Source organism: Dipodomys ordii, unplaced genomic scaffold (assembly GCF_000151885.1).
Source record: "Dipodomys ordii isolate 6190 unplaced genomic scaffold, Dord_2.0 Scaffold72, whole genome shotgun sequence".
Taxonomy (NCBI): domain Eukaryota; kingdom Metazoa; phylum Chordata; class Mammalia; order Rodentia; family Heteromyidae; genus Dipodomys; species Dipodomys ordii.
In genome coordinates, this window is record NW_012267288.1 from 6,057,660 (window position 1) to 6,081,190 (window position 23,531).

The 23,531-nt window shown below is 33.4% G+C and overlaps 1 protein-coding gene across 1 annotated transcript in view; it reads left to right on the forward strand.

Moving 5' to 3' along the window:
* Meox2 (mesenchyme homeobox 2) overlaps positions 1-23,115 on the forward strand; it is a 57,335-nt gene extending 34,220 nt beyond the window's left edge. The window contains exons 2-3 of the mRNA XM_013024000.1: positions 7,206-7,378; positions 21,757-23,115. Of these exons, the coding sequence (XP_012879454.1) occupies positions 7,206-7,378; positions 21,757-21,981 (398 nt within the window). The 3' untranslated portion in view covers positions 21,982-23,115. The remainder of the gene's footprint in view (positions 1-7,205; positions 7,379-21,756) is intronic.
* The last annotated feature ends 416 nt before the right edge of the window (positions 23,116-23,531 follow it).

A 23,531-nucleotide genomic window follows, 5' to 3' on the forward strand; every position in this document is an offset into this window, starting at 1 on the left:
ATGTTTTCTTTCATGTAGAAAATTTATTGATATTGAACTTGCATTTTTTCTGGCTAAGTTTGGGGATTTCTATTGAACTGAAAATCCTGTAACTTTTTCAGTAGGCTTAGGGAATGTTACAAATATATGGTGAGTAGAAACTAAAGATGTTCCCTTCCTAATGTCACCTTTACCTTGGATGTGTTTATGTCATTGTATAGAATGTGACAGGAATTATTTAAGTCCAAATTTCAAAGATGCTGATGGTTAGGAGTCTGATCTGTGTATATCCTTTTTCTTTACTTGGTATGTCATTCAATCTATTAGGATATACATTTTGTAACGGTGACCCTCATTGATATTTTTCTACAAAATATGCTTAAGTTTATCATTATGGATATAAAATAGATGTGATATTCTTTTCCCCACCTACCATTAATGATATTAGAGAGATGGAATATAACTTACTATAAGACATGTATTACTATAAAGAAATATTGAGTGATTTTTTCCCTTAATTTGAACCTGGTTTATTTAAATTCTAACAATATGGTCTCCAAGAGTAATCTTTGCAATCATAACCCATGTCCACTTCTTGAAAAGAATAGAAGAGTTTCATTTTGTATGTAGCATTAGTGACAAAAATGGATAAGGAAGAGATTCTAGTCTTAAATTTTCTACAGTCTGGAGAAGCGAAGTAGAAATAAAAATAAGTGGACACAAACTCAGTCACTTAAAGTCTACAACTACAAATATATACTAGTCACTATGATGACTTGCTAGAAAAAAGAACTCAGAACGATGGCATAATTGTAAGCCCTCCTACCCTGAAAAGACATAGAACTGTGTCTATAATGAGAAAGAAATCTCTATGGAAGTTCTGCTGTTACTGGGTCAAAAGATTTACCAAACTACTAGAAGAACTGGTGCAGAATTTGCTGGCACTTCATTGCCTTATGTTATGAAAGAGTTCAGTTCTTTTTCACTGGTAGCTATAAATTTAAAGTGTCACAATTCTTGTGGCAACTGCCAATTTTCTTGCCTGAAAAATAGATATTTGTTTTTCCCTCCCCATCTTCCCAATATTCATCAATCTCACATATTTGCTGACAATCCAAGATATTTGTTGACAAAGAACTGGCTATGGATTAATGTAGGTGCATGTGCAAAGATTTGAACCCTCTTCATGACATTGTCTAATATGTCTGATTATATGAACATCAAAGTATACATGGTGGCATTACTTGTATTCATTTTCAAAGTCTGAACAATCTGATGGGTATTAGCATTAACTATTCAAATTCTAGTAAAGGAAAGAAAATATTCCTATAGTTGTAGATTATGGTAAGAATGTAAGTAAGGACTATGAAGTTTAATGAGATCCTACAAAAAATGTTCATTTTTTTCTTTTTAGTCATGAGGCTTGAACTTGGGGCCTGGTTTCTGTTCCTGAGCAACCCACAGTGTCACTTCCAGTTTTCTGGTGGTTTAATTGGAGATAAGAGTCTCATGCGACTTTTCTGGCTGGGCTGGCTTAGATCTCAACCTCCTGAGTAGCTAGGATTATAGGTCTGAGCCACCAGCATCCTGATGGGCTCTTTTTTTTCTGAGGGAGATACTAGTCAATTTCACAAATCATCAAGGAGCTTCTAAGAAGGGAGGCTATGAGCTGAAATAGTGTTCTCTATCAACAGATAGTCACTGGGATAGGTATAGATATATTTTCCTCTTTAGAAAACAAATAATATTAATGAAATATATTTGACAAAGCTATGGAGATGATCTTTTTGTGATATGTAAACCTAGATTTGCTTTTATAAGAGAAACTAGTATCAGAGCTGTACTTTCTTTCAAGTCAGAACTACAAGAAATAACCTGTTTGTTAATGCAGTTCTATAGTACATCTAGTATAACTGTTCTCAATCCTAGTTTACAACTCAACAGGATACAGTAATATTCACATTCATCTGTAATAGAAACCACTGAGGCTGTGGTTTCCATATTGGCAGTGGATTGGCAAGAGAATTTAAAAAGCCTCAAGAAAAAAATGTTTTTATTTATTTTTAATGGAGACGCAGAAATACCCACACAGAAAGGAGCTGAAATATCAATTTGGACAAATGCCTATAAGGAAAGCAATTTCCTGTTTAAATGTACAAATCACTGGCATTGGTAGGTTTGTTTTATAAATTTTCTTTTACCCACAATATGCATGCTTATATTCAGATTATTATAGCTTCCTACACTTACAGCCTTGTGCAGCTTTCTGACCAAAGAGTAGAAATCTCTGAATGTAAATAACTTATGATGTAAGTTTATTGATATAAGAAATTGTAAAGGACTGAAATATGCTAAGCCTCAGCATTTTAATTTTCCTTCAGAATGAAGACCTAGAATTCATTTTTAGACCAAGTTATAGAGACATTCCATTTTATCTTTAATATTTTGTAGACATAAGTAAGCTATGTTCCTCACTTAAACAAGTTAAGTTTACCCAGAGTAGCTAAAAATAGGCTCCATTGTGCTTTATTTCTCCTTTGTTGGAGGAATGCTACGGCACAAGTGAACAGACCAAGCCCTCACCTCACTTGCTTTCAATGAACCATTATTATCTTTTGACATCCTCTTGCACACTGGGGGAAATAAAAAGTCACATGTGGAGAAGTTCTAAACACTAGACAGAAATGATTCTCAGAGGGTCATTTTTATCCTCCACAGGAAGTACCGCAGACTTCTTCCATTAGCCTCAGCCTAGAGATCAAAAGGTTAAGGATCTGGGACTGCCAAGGATACCTGAATACCTAAGTCACCATTTCCTCAATGTGGAGAGAGAGTATGAGAGTACACTCACAAGCACATTAGAGTATCTGAGATGGAAAAAAATCAACAATTGTAATATGTTACATGGGAATATCCTGTACAGATGGTGACATTTTTGTTTGTGGTTGTAGGAAAGAAAGAAAGACAGTTTCCAAAAATCCCCCTCAACACCTACCATTTGGCAAAGGATATGGGAGGCTGGAGAAGACAGAGGGAGCTTTGCCTCAGCTGAAACAGCTGGGAAACAGATGGAAGCAGATGTGAAATGTGCCAAAAGCCTTGTCCCAATCTCCTACCTATTTTCTACCAAGGAATAGCTCATCAGGTGAAAAGAGCAGAGACTACTTGGTCCACAGTGAAAAACTTTAGTAAAATACTGTATAAAAAGCAATAATATTAAAAAAAAACTCAGAAAACAGTCCAAAATTGCATTCCAATAGAGTGAGACTTCTTGGTTCACAAGTGATAAACTTAAAAACACTGTATCAAAGCATAGATATACATATACACACACACACACACACACATATATATACATACATACACACATAGATACTGCATTCCAATGGAGTGGGTACAATGTTGTTGTAAACTATAAGAGTCACATATATCATAATAAAATTCCATTGAATTAATGGATATCAGTTCTATCTCAATTCCATTGATAGTCCTGTTCCATGCTGATGCCAAAAAGGACAAGCCTACTCTTCTTTGTATTTACTGAAACTTAATAATTCCTTTGGCAATTGTTGTAAATGTAAGTGTATATAGCTTGCTTCATTTTAGGCACTGGATTTCACTTGGAGCAATTTTGGTTAGGGGGTCAGGCATTCAGTAAATGATTTTTGGATATAAGTGCTGAGTTATGGCCAGACTTTGTTTAAATCCAAATAGTGAATATATAAATATGCTGTTGTAGACTTCTGGTTAGAAGGGTTGTGCAGGTAGATCTTACGTGTGTGTGTGTGTGTGTGTGTGTGTGTGTGTGTGTGTGTACTTACAAAGTATTATTGAATATTGCAAAAATGAGAAGAGATTGGCTTCAGAGAAACAAAAACAAATAAAGTTAATAGACTTTTCTCAATGTGAATTTGTTCATTCATGCTTACATAAGAGACTGTGCGAACCATGAATCATTCAAATTGAATTGTTCATGAGAAAAATGTGCTGTCTTTGCCATTGGTTTCCAGAATTGTTTGACTGAAGGGAAAAGACTTGTCTACATCTAAGGACTAATTAACCACTGATTTTAGGCAGAGTAGCTCCAAAGTGACAAATAAGTTCCTTTGATTCACATGGAAAAATAAATACTTCTGAGAGAGACTTATTATCAGAATATTCTGTGCCATGATATAGTTTGTGATTTTCTAGAACAATCCATGGAAATAAGTGTGTGTGTGTGTGTGTGTGTTTATTTTGTGTGTGTGTGTGTGTGTGAGTACTAGGGGTTCAACCTAGAGGCTTGGTCACTGACTCTTAGTTTTTTCATTCAAGACTGGCTCTTCCACTTAACCCACACCTTTACTTCTGGCTTTTTTGGTAGTTAATTGGAGATGAGTCTCAAGGACTTTTCTGGCATTGAGCTGTGATTGATCCTGAGTAGCTAGGATGACAGGCATGTAATATTATGCTTGGAACCAACTGTGAATCTTAAAATAACTTTCAATGTAGAGACAGATCAAAAAGAAAGAAATGGGCTTGATATCTAATACTCAAATTAAAATGAAGCCCAGCTTGAAAATTTGTTTTAAAGCATTTATTTTGAAGTTTTGTTCACACAATGCCAGAATAACTCAATACTTCAATGGTGTGGATGTTGGCAAATAATGTGGCTATACAAGTGTGTGATGAACTGTGGGTCAGTTTCTATTCTGAGCCAAGGACGTTGGAGTTGTGTAAAATATACTTACCTGTGTGGTCACAGCTGATTTGTTGTATAACTCATCTACTCTCAGTGGTTTTCTATGGGGTGAAACCAACATGTGTGTGCCTTATCACAAAAGAGATTTTACATTGGATAAAATCCCCTTTGACTTGCTAAGATAGGAGGAGTCCAGTCAGCATGAAAATAAGTGACAAGCCTAGATTGTGAATGATGAAGAGTTTTAGACAGGGCCAGTGTGCAAGCCATTGAAACCTCCTTGGTCTATGAGAGGCAAAAGATTTGCAACATGCTCAGATGTTGATGTAAGCTATTGCTACTGCTGATGATAATCCTAAAAATCTCTACATGTGGTCAACATATATGCTGGTAAGAATAAAAATAAATGTGTTTACATTAAAGTGCCCTGTCTAGTGGATTTCTATTAGGCAGAGCCCTCTTTAGTTAGACTTCACACACACACACACACACACACACACATCAGTTTTTGTGCTGCTCAGTGTACTTCAGTACCACTAGATAAAACAACAAGCATAGATAAAACCATTTTTAATCCATCCTATATTATATTTATCAATTGTGTTATTGTGGAAATACGTGAGGGATTAGAAGTGGGGGGAAAAACAAAAGATAATGCTAGATAATTACCAATGCCAAAGTACATTGCATCATGAATAGAGATGGACAAACCAGGGCTGGGAATGTGACTTAGTGATAGAGTGCTTGCTTAACATGCTTGAAGCCCTGGGTTTGATTCCTCAGTACCACATAAACAGAAAAATCTGGAAATGGTGCTGTGGCTCAAGCAGTAGAGTGCTAGCTTTGAACAAAAGAAGCCCAGGGATAGTGCCAGGCCCTGAATTCAAGCCCCAGGACCAGCCAAAAAAAAGAAGAGATGGACAAACCAAACTTACAGAAGCTGTTGAATAATAAAACATATGGGACTGGCATTAGCACAAATACATGAAAGTACAGTGGCCAGCCCAATTAAAGTGCAGTATTTGTATGTATGAAATACTACAGTGATATCTCTTCTGCAAATAACATGAACTTTAGCAGAAATGAATGTCCAGGAAGGTGAAACATGTGCGTCTGGTATTTGGAAATTAGTGGGGGGAGGTAAGGGAACAGAGAGAGAGTTAACAAAAAGGGTGAATGTGGTCCCAATACATGAGTTTAAATGGAACAATGAAGGCTGTTGAGACTGTTTTGAAAAATGAGGAGGAGGAGGGAGGAAGGTGAGTGAGTGTGTGTGTGTGTGTGTGTGTGTGTGTGTGCTCAAAATAACATGGTATTTACATATGGGTATTGCATTCACAAAATGTAACTTTCTTGTACAACTAATTGATACTAAGAAAAATTTCAGAAATGCAATGAAAATATCACTGTATCTTTGCTCATTTTCCTATATAATCCTATCACTGGGCTCATGGAAGACTTATGTGTTTTCCATCTGATGATAGTATCATAGCTCATTTAATGACAAAAATACTTAGAAATCATAAGTAGTGTGATGAACACTATGATTTTAAAAAAATCTTGTTTGGGTTCGTATTTTACTAAGGATAAATGTGACATGAGTTACCAGAACTGGGATACTTGATGTATGCTGATATCTTTCCATTATAGATACATGCTCTGCTTAGTGTATTAAGCCTAATCTTTTAGTCCATGTCCCAAGGGCATCAGAATGATAAACATCTCCCTTAAGTTTTATCATAAGAAAAAACACTATAGGTCAATTATGTATTGATTTCCAAAAAGAAAAGTTAGATTCATGTGCTTCAAGTTATTGGCTTTTTTATAGTGTCATCATAAAATTAGATAATATAGATACATTGTGATAGACATTGTACAACTTTTTAACAATATATAATTATATATACTTATATATAATGAAAAAACATTTTATACTTACATATAATGGAAAAAACATTTGAAGCTATTTATATTTTATTGTTTTAAATAATATATTCTCTATAATTTTCTATATAAATTTACAGTGAACCATCACTTTTCATAATAAATCAGAAATATGATCCTACTTAAATAGAAGAAGACATAAGTATTCAGACACTTATACATGTGTCCAATTCAACTCTTATAACTGGTCATTAAACATTTGATTGGTAACAGATCTGTGTGCTGTTTTTCTTCTTTTGAGTTTGAGCATGCTTATATCTTAAATACATGTGTTAAGGCAACATTTCTTATCTATAATCATTTCCTACTGAGGCTTGGTTTGTTTTACTATTATAATAATACGTTATAAACAGCCAACAATTTTGTCTATATTTTGTGTGAAGTAAATTAAATGCTTCCATAATCAGGCTGTGAGTTATTGGAGGGAAGTAAATAAAACAAAACTGTATATTTTCACCTATCAAGTGAAATCAACCTTATTTCTTTTGTTTGTCTTCTGTTCTAGCAAAGTACACAGAAAGGTAGGGCGCAAGGTACCTATGAAAGATGTGACTGCATATATTTGAATGAATTTACTTAATCTTTTATTCTTTTGTTTCAGACTCCCAGGAAGGAAATTACAAGTCAGAAGTCAACAGCAAACCAAGGAAGGAAAGGACAGCTTTTACCAAAGAGCAAATCAGAGAACTTGAAGCAGAATTTGCCCATCATAATTATTTGACCCGACTGAGACGATATGAGATAGCAGTGAATCTAGATCTCACTGAAAGACAGGTAAAGTTAGAACCTTTCCTTATGTAATCTTTTTACTTGGTTTGAGTCAACAATCTTCTGTCATTTGTGAAATATTTAGATCCTAGTTTGTAACCACCACAAACTGGATGCATTATTACATAAAGAACACTCTGGTAAGAAAAATCATTTAAAAATGTCAAAGATAATATAATAATATTTTAAGGAAAATATTTAGATTTGTTGTATTTAAGAAGAAACACTTTATTCTGTGATGCTGTCCATCTGTATTTTGGGTTGAAAATATCATTTTTAATATAGTGAGGTCATATGATGAGGGATTTATTGTACTTACCTTTCAAAATCTCCAATGTAGCCACAAGTACTGCTCAGGATCAAGTCTGTTACGCTGGAATAAAACAATAACCCTCTAACTTCAATGGTAGAACACTCTCAGCATCATTATTTGCTTACATAAAATCTCTACAACTCCAGAATTCAAACACTCACTTACAGACTCCATCTGGCCATCTTGGGCCTTAACATGTGGTGTCCTTGGTAAACATAGGAGGTAAGACAAGGTTCCAAGTTCATGCACTGACCTCTAAATGTTTTTATCTGGAAATGATCTGGCTTCCTTCCAGTCACACTCTAAGGTTTGCAAATGGCAACTTAGGTACAAATTACGTACAAGAAGTCTAGGTAGTGGTTGGAGGCCAAGGGGACATAGGTCATTGGTAAATACTGCCGTTCTGTTGCCAGAATGATTTTACAATTGTGTGAGTCCCAGTAATTTAAAATTCTGGTACTTAAACAAAACCTTACAACTGTTAATGATCTGTGGACCCCAGTGAATTAGAACAAAATATTTTAATTTATATGTCCATTTCTTAGACTTTTTTGAATGACAAATGATGTATTCCATCAGAACACATAGCCAGTCCACTTCAAAGTTTCCACTTTGCCCTAGGAGACACTAGTCTACTGATGGTTAACAGTCACTAAAATTTAGAAAAACATTTGCTGAAAGGAAAATGCAAACAACATTATGGACAGTGCAAATATGACTGGCACCCTTGGGGCTGGAGTTCATTTCCTCTTTGACTATACATACCTCTTCCAGAAATCCCAATTGGGACCAGAAAATATACACAGGGTGTGGACAAGTGAGTATATATTTTATGAGACTTTCTCCAATTACTTAAATCATCATTTTCTGTTAATGTTCAGATTTCAGGTTTGGTAGGCTATTCTGAGTAATGGAAACACACAGAGGAACACTTTTATGTGGTTTTATTTATTGGCAGTTTACATTTTATTAAATATTATGACTAGTCCCTGAGTATGGAGCACAAAATTTCCTTCCCCTCATCTTGACACACAAAGTTCTTCCTCTAAGTTCTCGGCATTTAACATATTGGAAAATAGGACCAAAAATTAGACAACTATTTTATTTGTATATTTTAATAAGTTTTTTATTGTGAAAATTCTGTACAGAGGGGTCACAGCTACATGAGCAAGGCAATGAGTACATTTTCTATCCAGCATTGTTGCTCATCCTTTGTTTTTCCCCCACCATCCTGTCCCTCCCACCTCCTCATCTACACCCCCCCCCAATTGTAATGTTCGTTTTTCGACATGGCCTCTTGTACATCTCATTGTTACAATGGGTCAATTTGTATCCCCAGTTAAACCATTTGTTTTTTCCCTTCCCCTCCCCAAATTATACCAACATCAAATACAGTGAAATCAGGGGTTATACCATGGGGGAGGGACATACAAAGCAATAAAAAAATCACATAGTACCTCATAAATACATTAGAAACAATAGCAAGAAAGAAAAAATCACTTGTGTCCCTATCTTGGGGTTCATTTCGCTTAACATCTTAGCTGACCTTTATATTTCATCTGGGATCTGAAAAGTAAATATTCGGGAACAGTCCATATATTCATGCACACAGAGAAGGCAAATTCCAGGAAATGCAGCCATGTTTTATGGAACACATAAAGGAAGTAAGAAACTACAGTCTATTTTCCATCTATACAGTGCTATATGTGCAGCCAAAAGCAGAGCTGAGATTTTGTGCTTATTAATCTAGGGATAGTTTATAGTCGTTTTTTGTTATTTGGATATACAATATGATGTCACATAATTTTTGTGAAAATAATATTCTTTTTTTGTCATTTGTGGGGATTGAACTTAGGACCTGGGTGCTATCCTTGAGATTTTTCACTCAAGATTAAACCTCTATCACTCTGAACCACAATATCACTTCTGGCTTTCTAGCAGTTAATTGGAGATAAAAGTCTCATGGACTTTCCTGCTTGAGCTGGCCTTGAACCATGATATCTCGGCCTCCCAAGTAGCTAGGATTACAGAAGTGAACCACTGACACTCAGCTTTGAAAATAATTTCTTTTAAAAAACAATTTCATACATATGTTTTGAGAAGTTTGAAGGCATTTTGGCTATTCTTTCTTCTGAGATGACTTGACCTGGTTGGAAAAGAACTATGATTAAAAACATTTTGTAATACATATGCATGTATCCATGCATACCCAATTTTAGAAACTGATCTTTTTGAAGGTTTTGTTTTTGCTGTCCAATATAGCACCCCAAATACAGGTGGCTTTATACAATAACATTCTGTTTGCTTGGAATTTTGTGGGTGAGAGTTTTGAACTGGACTTGTCAGCCTTTCCTCCATCCATGTAGACCTGTGCTCAGATGGTCACCGACTAAGCTGCCTAAGCTTGAGCTCCAAGATTGAGCCTCAGTCTTTGTTGCTTATATTTTTTTCTTGTAATAACCTGAAACTTTGCAATGGTTACTAGAGCTATTACTCAGAACACCGAGACAGAAAATTCTCATAATCAAAGTGTTTTTCAAGCTCCTGCTTACATATATTTATCAATGTAGTATCCTGTTTCAGATTATCTGACCAAGCTGGGTTTTAATACAGGAATCCATTGATAATTAATACAAAAGCCACCTCCTTAGGAGAAAAAAAAACAAGCAAAATCTTGAGGAAATAATTGAATTTTCAAAAAAAATAAAAATTTGATAATGTAAAGATTTTTATTCTGTAAAATTTTAGTAAAGTTTGACAAAACAATAATGATGTATGCATGTGGACCTTGGTTTCTAGTCAGAACTATATTTTTAGAAGACATGTATGAATTAATGAGAAAGAACTAAATTTTTGCTAAAACTATCTGAATTAAAATCTAAAATTAGTCACTTGGAATTGTGTATTCATACAGAAGTGCCAAGCTTCTTGGGAATGGAATCGAAACTAAGAGTTTGCTCTTTCTTTTGCTCAGATTTTTATGGTAAAATGAATTTGGAAGAGTTTTAGCATGAACTTCAAGACACAGCTATCCTCTAATGTATAAATATTTATTATGAAATTCATGTTGAATTAATTCACTTGTTTATATATCACTATACCTATCTAGCTATATCTATCTAGCTATAAAGATATCTATCTATAGATCTATCGATCGATCGACCTATCTAGGCTATTGGGCTAGGTGCTGGAAATAAAATTTTCTCAAAATCAGCTAGACAAATAAATGCTAGAAGTCACAGAATACTAAAAAGCTGAACAACTATTGACAAACATGACAAGTATTCAATACCAAGATAGGGCTGAATTGAGAATATTCAGAATATGCTAAGTGATAATTTTATTTCTAAACTTCTGTGATGATCCAGTAGATTAAGAATCTCAAGGCTTTATTTTTATTTTTTTCTGGTGGAATTTTATTGCTGAATTTATCAGAAAAAAATGTTCCATGCTTCAACTATCAGTTTTGCGATTCTTGAAGACCCATTAGCATAGTCCTCTAAAAAGTCAAGCCCTTCATTAGGTGAAATCATTTTAGTTTATTTTCTCAAAGTTTGGGCCTCAGACAGAAGGTAAACGGATTCCTTTAAATCCATCCTTGTAAAATGGGATTCAGCTTATCTGTTTATGTTGGAGCTGCTACAGCAAATTGCTTTAGACTAAGTGACTAATAAACAAGAGAAGTTCTGGCTGATGGAAAGTCCAAGTTCAAGGCTCTAGAGATTTGGTAGGTGGTTAGTTGATGTTTCCTCACAGCCAATCATCATTTTATTATAGTATTATATGACGAGAGGGGTTACCTAACTCTCCAAAGTCTCTTTCATAAGAATAATTAATGAGGGAACTGCTCTCACAGTCTAATCACCTTCTAAAGACACTAGTCCTAATACAATACTTTGAGAACTAGGTTTTCAACGTAGAAATTTGGAGGACAATAATCACTCAGACTAATACATAATCATTCCATTACTTTGACTTTTCTCTAATATGATAAAGCTTATCTGTATAATATTTATCTTGACTACATTTACCCTTTAAAAATCCTCATATGATTTCAGCATGTAAAATGTCCTAATTATAGATTTACATCTGAACATTTTAATTATGTAATACTTTTCTATATTTAAAAATTTGTAAGATTTAGTCAAGTAACAAAACATACACACCAAAATATCTCTAAATTTATATTTTCCTTCTGTTGATAACATTCACTAAGTCTGGAATATGTTTTTTGACTTTAACTGAACAAATGCACAGACATAATGCATACATATATAGCAAAGAAAGATGAATATTAAATATTCTTGATCTTAAGGATACAGGTGGACCTGATGCAACAACGAGAAGTACAAGTTGTCATGTCCAAAACGATCTTTACAACGTCGGTTCCGGGGGGGGGGAAGAGGGGGGAAGGAGAAGGGTTGGGATTGGGGGGGGGGGGGGAGGCTGGGAAGGGATGTGAAGGGTAAACCAAAGGAGGAGGCTTCAATGCTTGGTAAGAAATGTACGCATTATCCTGCCCATGTAATTGTAACCCCTCTGTACAGTATGTTCACAAATAAAAAAAAAGGAAAAAAAATAAATATTCTTGATCTATAATAGAAATTTAAAAAAAATTCCATATACATACAAATTTACTTTAAAATTAGAACTGGTCCTTATCATCTAGTTCTTATCTCTAGAAATATTATATGTTTACCTATAAATTATTTATTCTATAAACAGCATACTATTTGTAGCTATGCCTACATTTTCTGAGGAATATATGGGCTGCCCATTTTAGGATAGGCTATAGGAAATTTCCATAATTATTAGGTATATCTTTAGAAAAAATGTATGATACATTGTACCTTTAAACATTATTTGGAACTTGAATTTTCCTATTGCTACTTGAAGAATAGTCATTAAATCTCACAAAGAAGTTACATAATGTTGCTGTTTTCCATAATGAATGTTGAGGTGTGTCTATAATTCCCTTTATAAGTATTTTTCAGCTTCATCTGGCCAAAATATGAGACAGAGAAGGAAACAGAAATAAAGAGACAGAGATAGAAAGACTTGCAAAATAATTTCCTGTTAACAAAACACTAAAGAACATTCAAGAAACATTAAAGAAATATTTTTTGGTTGGTTGTGTGGTCTGAACTCTGGGCCGGGTGCTCTCCCTCAGCTCTTTATCTCAAGGCTAGTGCTCTACCACTTGAGCCATAGCACCACTTGCGGCTTTTTTCTGCTTATGTGGTGCTGATGAATCGAACCCAGGGCCTCATGCATGCAAGGCAAACTCTCTGCCACCTGCCCAGCCCAGAAAATTATTTTATGTTAAGTACAAAGGGAGACTCCAAAACAAAGTTGAACTTTGAACTATATTATATTATAATGTTCTATGGATGTTATTAGTTTAGTAATCTTCCAACATATAATTTTCAATTTATAAATGTATTTTCATGTACTGAAGATCAACAACTAGTATTCTTTGACAGAGTCACTCAGAATACATTGAAAAGCCTTTCAGTCCTAATAAGTTAATATCACAAGGTATTTTTAAGTTGAACAAAGTTTTTTTTATTATTTTTCTCCATCCTGATGAATGTGGAGAATGCTTCCACAACATTTGTATCTCACAGTGGGAAGAAGCACCCTGGCAGCTGTATGAGCAGATGAAATGCCTTCTAAAGTGGATATTTTTCTAGAGTGAATGTTGCCAAATAAAGAAGAAATAACAGACTCTTCTTATTTATAAACCTTTTTTCACCACAAAGCTAATCAAAGGAACAATGCTGCAGATTTGTTAAATAGTTAAAATTACTGGAATAAACAGATTCATGTACCTCTCTGCCAAGATAAATGGGAAATCCCACCTAGTTGGATCATCTACACCAGAGAGACATTATACCTTGTTTGTTACTCATAAATCATCACGTGTACAAAGCCAAGTGTTTTCAAAATAGTCATCCATTCTTGGATGCCAAAAATGAGATTTTTTTGTACCAAATATATAGCACTTCATCTTTTGCTCTACTGTTTAATATAATTCCTCCTCTTAGCAGGATTATTTCTATACATTTCTAGGAATACACCTAGCTATTTAGCATATTGTCTATCCAAATTGATAAAGACTACCTGTCTAACTCCTGATTTGAAAAGATTCATTAATTTCATGACACCAGTATTTAAGTCACTTGGAAAGACATAAAAATGTTTGATTAGTTCAGTGTTCAGCTAACTGAACTATCTCAGTGAAAGACAATTTGAAACACACCATTTTTTACACTACTCTCCCATATATACGGTTTTTTGAGATGTTATTTAAACGAGTACTAAATTAGAAATTTATAGGTATTTTGAAAAGGCCATGAAACTTTTGTGTATAAATTTATTTTTTTATTGTCAAGGTGATGTACAGAGGAGTTACAGTTAGATACGTAAGGTAATAAGTACATTTCTTGAATAAGTATAATTATTGTCAAACTTATTATGCCTTCCCTCATTTTCTCCTGCTTCCCCTTCCTCCAACCCCCCTGTCAAGTTGTACAGATCATTTCCAATATATTGTCTTTTGTATATCACTTTCTCATTGGTTTCCCCCTTGTTTTTTGTCTCACCATTCTGTTGTGCCCCTTCCCTTCTCTCATTCAAATAGACGTATATAAAATACCAGGTACCAAAATCAAATATAGTGACAACAGGAGATATACCATAGGGGGAAGAGCATATAAAAGAACAAAAAATTGCATAGTACATTACAAATAACAAGAACAACACAAAACCTTTTGTGTCCATTTCTTGGAGATCATTTTGTTTAGCATCATCTATATGGTCATATAGATTTTTTTATCATATACATATAGATTTTCAGATCCATATATGCAAATATTCTGTGACAGCTATAAAGTAATAAAGTCAGGCCTAAAAGAACTGGTAGTCTGTAGAGATGTGACTATATAAGACTTTGTGTCAGTGGTTCCTGTATTCCCAAGTTTCCTCATGAAACAGAAATACATTCAATTCATAATTGACGAGAATTTAGAATCCCACTGTCAGTTGTTTTTATAATGGACATACACATACACATACATTTATGTATATTTCTAATTTTTCACCTTTGTCTAATCATTGGAATTATTGACTATTTTAAGAATCAATGTGTATTTATTTAATAATAATAATTGTCTTTTTAATGTTATCATAATAATCTTAGGTGTCTGGTAATACTCTCTAAATCTAATAAGCACAATGGCCAAGGTACTAAAGGCTCGTATACACTCAAAACAGAAAACTAGTATCATAGCAAATTACCGATGGTCTATGACTCCTTATTTATAAGAATGATGAGTTTCTTAATTTCTTATTTTGCTTATTTACATTTTTAATTATTATATCTTTAAGTAGTTGTACAAAGAAGATCCCGTTCCACAAAATACTATAGGTCCAAGATGTCTGACAACATTGTCACCCATTGCTCTTAATGAGTTTCTTAATTTCAAAGCAGGAAATATTTATATTCCATTTTATGTATAAGTTGATGAGATGCTATTAATCTAAACAATATGTATTGATAGTGGTATTTTTCTAATTGTTGTTAAGCATTGTTCTGTAGGGTATGCTTTATGTTAAAGCAAAGTTTTATACTAGTTGGCCTCAGAAGTTTGAATAATGTAGGTACAAAGTAGTGGCTCCAAAAGCAAAAGGTCCATTTGTTTAAGTCTTGCTTTTTCTAATACAATAACAAAGAAAAGCAGCTAATTTACGTTTATGTTTTCACTTAGTTTATAAAAGTCATTTATTCATAATGTGCTTAAGCAAATATCTGTGTTTTGTACTTATGTGAAAATAAGATTAGGAATATTGAATTTTTAATGTATGTTCATAATAAAATAGACAGTTTGAATTAATTTTATCAGAAATGACAGAATATGGGACATGATATATAAATATATAATATATTATATATAAAATATATAATTATTTACTATATACTGTATTAATATATAATACATTTATATATACTGTATAATTTATAGTGTTCTTATATATTACATATTTATATGCTATATACCACATATAATATTGTCCTAGTGTTATATTTATCAAAAACTAAATTAAAATATATAGATACTCTAACAATTTATTAATGATGTAAAAGGTTACTTTGACTTCATTTTTGGAAAAAGGAAGAAGCAATATACCATTATCATGCAATAGTACCCTTAAATATAAAATTATTTATGGATGATTTTATTTGTTGTTTTTAATAAAGATTTATATCTTATTCTAAATATTATTTGCCAGTGGTTGACAGTAGCTAATGTTTATTCAGTTTCTTCAAATATATGAGAAGTAGTAAATTTTTATGGCTATAGTAATTGGCATGATTTGTAAGAAAAAAACAGAGGGGGGAAAAAGAAGGCCCAGAACAGAAAATTGTAGAGGAAGAAATAGGTTTGCAAAGTCATAATTATTGTGCTAAGATAAAGAATAAAGTTGAGAGTTAGCCTTGTAAACAGATACTGGAGATTTAGCATGACCCACTGCCTCATGTCCACATGCTGCAATATCTACACAGACACCTTCCAACCTCAATATGCTAATGCAGAAATGACAGCTGATTAATGACTTCAATCTGCTTCTTCTAAATAGTAATATGATTTTTTCTTTTAATCAGACACAAATCCATCTATTCAGATAACAAGAATTCAATGGTATTGTTGTCTTAATGTTTTATTTTGACATCAAGCATACATGGTTCAAATCCTTCATTTGGAGTGTTGGCTATACGCATGACTTATGTAGGCTGGGTCTATCACATCGGGTGTGCTAGTTAATTGACATGGGCAAACAATCCCTGGGGAGGCACTAATTGAATCTGAAAATCATATTTGTACAGTTATTCTTTGGGTACATTCACATCTAAATATGTGAATAAATATTTCTTAGACAGTGACTACACTATTTCACATACTCAGATAAAAATGGAAACATTTGGAATATTAAGTCTACAAATTCCAGATGTTTGGAGACATCTGGATATGTCACTAAAGTTTTTAGTTTTCATCCAGATGTTTAGGCTTATGTTCATTTGTTTCTTCGAAAGATAGACATTTATAGTATTATATAAATATGGGTTATTGCATTATTATAGATGGAAATTTATTGCAACTTACATGCCTCTGAGTAACTAAGGAAATTGCATGACAAGCAAAATTTACATTTAATGTTTGTTCTCCTGTGTTATAATGCAAACTCTAAGACAAAACATATTTTAAGCTTACATTTTCAAAATTGTAATATGAAAGACTAAATTAAATAAAGAGTTAAAGTTCAGTAGGATGTAGCTCATCTGAAATAGCCTGTTTTTAGGATATACAAGGTCCTGGATTCAATCCTCAGTAAACAAACAAATAAGTAAAATTGAAATTAATATTTAGCCAATGGTAATAAAATTCTTCCTTACAATAATTTTTTGTAAAAGAAAAGATATTCTGTTGTATATCATCCATATAATTTAATTACCAAAATTTCCTTTGCCTTTTCTCTTTTTGCAAAAGTATTCAATATGTGAACTCACATTTTCATGTTTATTGGAAGAGTAGCCTGATCATCTAAGCAATCTTAATACTAAACCCTTACTTTGTTCACTAGGGGTAAAATAATGGAAATTTCTAAGATGTTTGAAAAATTAAAACTAGGTTTTAAAATATTCGCTACTATCAAACTTTTCTATTCTTTTATTATGAAAAATACTTTGTTGAATAATACTCTGCAGAGCTAGTTTGCAATCTGGTGATTTCCTAAAAAAGTAACATTTTATCCTTATTCTGATTCTTAGCATAAGCTATATAATATATAATATTATATATAATATATAATATTATATATAATATATAATAAGCTCTTATCCAGAATTTACTAAATCTTATAGACCAGTAGATACAATTGACTTGAAGCACAAATAAAATAACAGAAGTTCATATATTATTTACCAAGCTCAAATGTTTCAATTCCACGTCTCATTTGTATACAAAAGATTTGTTGACCCAATTCCTTAGAACCTAGTGTTCCACCCTGGGTTATTAGGATAAAAACCCCAACACACACAAGGATGCCAAGAACAACAAGAAGATGATCTTCCCAAGAGGGGAAAAATCATTTGCTGTATTAACCATGTGACAACTAACACTGAGAGGGCCCTGGGATTCAGAATGGAGCCTGATGGTGTATCTACGGATATTGTGAGTGTCTCTAATAGGGATTATTAGCAATACCACTACAACAGTAAACTGCTTAGGAATGTTCTTTAAAATATGAAACTAGCCTTTCTACATTTCAAAATATTCCGAAATCCTCAGATACAGCTCATAACAAAGGTCATATTTGTAAGTCTCTTTCTCTTGACTGTGAATGCCCTAACATGGAGAAGGGTCTGCACTGTATTTATACTCCCCACTGGAACCCATCCTGTTGATTTAACCCACTACGAATCAGTGGATATTAGATGTTAGAGTGTAAAAATAAATAAAGTCCAAGTAACAGAAGAACAGTCAGATTATACCCACTCAGCATTGTTTATAAATACAGACTATTGTATGAAATATACTTGCAATTTTTTAAAAAAAATCAATAAAATACTTCTTTCACACAATGAAATGTTGTTCTAAAAAAACCAAGGCAATTACTTTTAAGTCAATGAAGCTAGGCTAATGAGGTGATACCAAACTACATACTTTATTTGCAAGTTTTAATATAATAGAAAAAAATATTTAGCAAGTTATAATATACTAGAAGAAATATTTATAATTTAGATTACTTTTATACATTTTGCTATTACTGTGATGTGAATAAACATGCTTCCCCAAATATCTCCTTTTACTTCAGTTTATCCCAATATTTTATAGGTTTGCAAATAATACTGAAAGTCTTGACTTTTGGGAATCCTTCTTTCTATAAGATGAAGCTATTATGTACCTGTTGTTTTTATTGGTCTATTAGTAATTTTATGATATTCCTAAATCAAATACATACATTAGCCATTAAAGAAAATATTCTGTAGAAATTGTGTGTGTCTATTTCATTTGTAACAAAGCCTTAAACTCTTTTACAAACCAGAACTCATTGTTGAGTGTGAGTTTTTGTTACATGTAAGAAGAAATACTAGCCCTACAATAGTTGGCAATGTGAGAGTTTGTTAATAACTCACACAAATTGACTATGAGAAAAAAGTTAATGTGAAAGCTAAAAAAAGAAAAGAAGAAAAAATCTAAATTATTACAACTACTATATAATGATTAATTGCTTTCATCCACACATATGTATATATATATATATCCAAATGTAATTGCATATTTATTTGTGCATCTCTATATTTCTGCATATATTCAGATAGCAAATGTTAATAGAAATGAAATATGTTATCAGTTTGAAGTTCCACATATAGAAAGCAATACAAAACTGAGTTTCGTTTAAAAATTTGATATCGTATTTTTCATATTTAGAATTGTATATTTATGATGGCTTTAAAGATTTGCTGCATATTCTCTCCACAACAAAGAAATAAGTGTAAATTTACTGCATATTTTTCTCCTCAACAAAGAAATAAGTGTAGATTTAATAAGTGTAGAAAAACCGCACAGAGGTCACAGGATTGATATGCTTTAATTTCTATATCCTGAAAGCTTTAAAAATAGGAGCCCAAAGCAATGATGAAAAAACACTACATTTTGGAAGGATCTACCAAATTGTCCTGTGTAATCAGATGAATCATGAGTGTTCATCTCAATGTTCTCCACTATAAAACTAAAGGGATGTTAATAGTATCCAGAAAAATTGTACTAGAGATAATAAAACTAGCTTATATCTTTATCTAGCTATATAATAAAAACAACTATTGAGTCTTTTTTAAAGTAAATAATAATGTAAACATTAACTATGTAATATATTATTATGACTTCTAGTACAGGCCGTAGTACATGACAGGTTTTAACCTCATAATTTCTCTTACAAGCACTTGAGAAACCTGTAGAAACTTGGGTGAAGCATTTGAAGTTATGCAAAAATCAATGATATGAATATCTTTACAAACTGAGCATATTTCTTCTTACTTTGTCTTTTACAATATGTACATATACATAGCAGAATTGTCTCTAAAGTAAAAATGGAGAGCATACATGTTTCTGATGTAGAAAAACAAAGAAGAATTTTCCCTATTAGCTATTCCGACTTATTTTAGAAGTGCAACAGAACTGATAAAGGAACGTAACGGCGCACACCCTCAGCTTCCAGGAAACTTGATTTACGCAAGGGGAAAGATTTCATTAAGGGAAAGGGTCGATTATCTTTAAATGGATTTAGGAAAACTTTTTATGAGATAGCGGGGATTGTTATTATATTAAAAACTACCACAGATAATTCAAAGTGTTGGCCAATATGTAAATCAAGTAGAACTCCATTGGAGGACAGGGAATTAAACCTATGCAAAATTGGGAAATGATTTTTCTATGTTAGTGCATTATACTGGCCTGGTCTTTGATCCATTGCTGTAGATTTCTTCCTAAGCAAGATACAATGATGCCAGTAGAATTTTGTCTGTAATAGATGATCATTATATTAGTAAATGTTTGCTTGTCAATATTTTTGTGTGCATATATATGTGTACATGTGTGTGTATATATGTGTGTATGTACACACTTGTATCTGCCTAAGAGCCATATTAAATATATTAGCCACATTCAATTATAATTTTTTAAAAAATTTTCCCTCTAGATGGGGGCCGGTGGCTCACTCCTATAATCCTAGCTACTCAGGAGGTTGAGATCTGAGGATAGAGGTTCAAAGCCAGCCTGGGAAGCAAAGTCTATGAGACTTTTACCTCCAATTAACCACCAGAAAACCAGAAGTGGGGCTGTGGCTCAAATGGTAAAACGCTAGCTTTGAGCTGAAGAGTTGAGGGACAGCATCCAGGCCCAGAGTTTAAGCCCCACCACCAACCAACCAAAAACAAAAAATTCCCTCTAGAGCTGATATGAATTACATAGTATATGACGCCATATCAGCATTTGATAAATGTAGACAATTATTTATTATGAACCTATTTCTCAGAAATAAAAGTTCCTTTTCTTTTTTTCTTTTTTGCTTGCACCAGGATTTGAACTCTGCCTGTTCTTGCTTGCCTTCCTTTCTAGTACTTGAGCCATATCTTCAGCTGACTTTTTCCTGGTTTTTGTGAGGTGGATTCTCACAGACTTTACTGCTTGGGCTGGTGTTGGACCATAATCCTTCATGTCTCTGCCTCTTGAGTGACAGTTGTAAGCAGAAAATAACTAATTCTAAAAGAAAAGAAAACAGACAGTGGGAGGTGAAATGGTCAAATAAAAATGTCTTACAGCGACAGGAACTAAACAGTTTCTGATTTGTAAGGGTCAATTTGCAAAATTTTTGACTTTATCATTGTGATTTTAGGACATCTGAGCCTGTTATAGTTTGACTTACTTATTGAGGTTTGCTCCTAAAAGTGGACTATAAGCACGGTCCAATTTCTTGATCCATGGCCTTTCAGATGTAGCTTCCTCGTAGCCTCGGGAGCATCTAGTAAATTGGATCAGGAATCAACACTGATGGGCAAGTCAAAGAAGAAATTGAGAGGGTGTAAAACTTTAACCAAGACAAATATATGATTTCTAGTACATAGAAACTCTTTATAAACTTAAATGATACCCCCAGCAGCTTTGATGATAGAATGCTTCCTCATCTCTATTTTTGCATCATATATTAAAAATATGAAATAGACTTTTGCATGCAACTTGATGAAATTCAATACTGAAGTAGTTTTTTTTTGCTCTAACTTTATTTCCTTTTACAGGCCTCTGAGAAGCTATGTATTATTATTATTTATTTATTTATCTTAAGTACGTATTTATTATCTTTAAGTAGTCGTAGCAAGGAGTGGCCATTTGACAAAGCAGTTGATGCATACAATGCAAACATTTTCACTTTCTTATTTTTTGATGTCTAAAGGAGAACAGAATGCCATCTTAATTGCTCGTTTTGTTTTGTTCTGTCCCCCTTCCTCTTTAAGGTTAAAGTCTGGTTCCAGAATAGGCGGATGAAGTGGAAGAGGGTTAAGGGAGGGCAGCAAGGAGCTGCAGCCCGAGAAAAAGAACTGGTGAATGTGAAAAAGGGCACACTTCTGCCGTCTGAGCTTTCCGGAATCGGAGCGGCCACCCTCCAGCAGACAGGGGACTCTCTAGCCAACGAAGACAGTCACGACAGCGACCAGAGCTCAGAGCATGCTCACTTATGATATCCACAGAGAGGACCAGCTCCATTCTCAGGAAGAAAACGTGATGGCATCATCGTTTACACAGAGATGACTATGGTAGTGATGGTTATTGAACCCAGGCATCGCATCCAGCTGTGTTAGATGGTTGGTGAAGGTTCTTACAATAAGTGCCTCTTATTGAAGGTGGAGAAGATGAACTTGCTTTCAACATTCCAAACCTGTTTGATTGCATGCCTGGCAGCGACAACGGTGTGTGTTGGCTTTTGCTTGCACTGAAAATTAAGTTGCTACCAAGAGCAAATTTGAGAAGACCTCTCTTGTTGTTTTAAATTCAAGATGCTTCCAGAATGAAGATACCAAAGACAAAATTTTGAACATTGAACATTCCAAATGCACAAGGTCATGTATATGACAGTGGGCAGATATTTGCTTTTGCTTGCACTGAAAATTAAATAGCTATCAAGTATAGACCATGAAGTATTTTATCCTGAACAGCCACAGTGCCTGAAATCACCAAGTGGATTTTTTTCAAATGTATTTTTAACTCTGTATATATTACTCTTAAGTCATCTTTCTGTCTTCACTAATTTTAGCAATGCATTCATATTAGCTAATGAAAATAGGTAGCCACATTGCCAACCAGAAACAGCTTCTTATATTTTTAATACACTCTATCATTCAGAGACCAGCACATGCTTACCTATGTCCAAGTAGAAGAAGACACATTAGAGTCTGATAGGGCATATTGTTGTACCACAGACAAAACAAACTTTATGTTGCATATGCTCTCAACTGCTGCTGCTACTACATTATAAAACTTAACCTTGCTCCTAAATTCTTCCTATCTTATAGCTTGAAACTTAATATTAGGATCATAGGAAATGCAGTTACCTTGCAGAAGGAACTTTGTATGGCAGACATTGTTTGATTTTATTTCTATAAATAATGATAGCTCTTGTGGATGTGATTTAACTATCAAGGAAAACTTTATCCTTATTGGTAATGATATTAGACAAAGTGAAAAATGAGGCCAATGTTTCAAGTGAATAGATGACAAGATTCCAAATATCTCCAAATTAAGTTCAGTAAAAATACATTCCTGTTCATATGTGATATGTTTGTGCACGGCAACAATTATTGTATTTTGAAAAGAAGTTTAATAAATGATCTTTGTAAATAATTTTGATCTCTTTACTGTTATTTTGTTAATTTTAGTTACTGATTTTGGGTACTGGTCCTGGGGTTTGAACTCAGGAACTGACCACTGTCCTTGAGCTTCTATTGCTTAAGGCTTGAGCTATACTGCTTGAGTCACAGCTCCACTTTCAGCTTTTGTTTGTATATTGATTTAGTTAATCACTTATTGGAAATAAGAGCCTCATGGACTTTCTGCAAACCTCAGATTTCAGCCTCTTGAATAGCCTCCTGAATATCTATGATTTCAGGGATAAACCACTGTCTGAGTTCATATTTTAATATATTTAAATATATACATATATGTAATATCAGTGCTTTAAAATGTCTCAGATTATCTGTTCTTATGTAATCCTGATAGAAGTAACTAGAAAAAA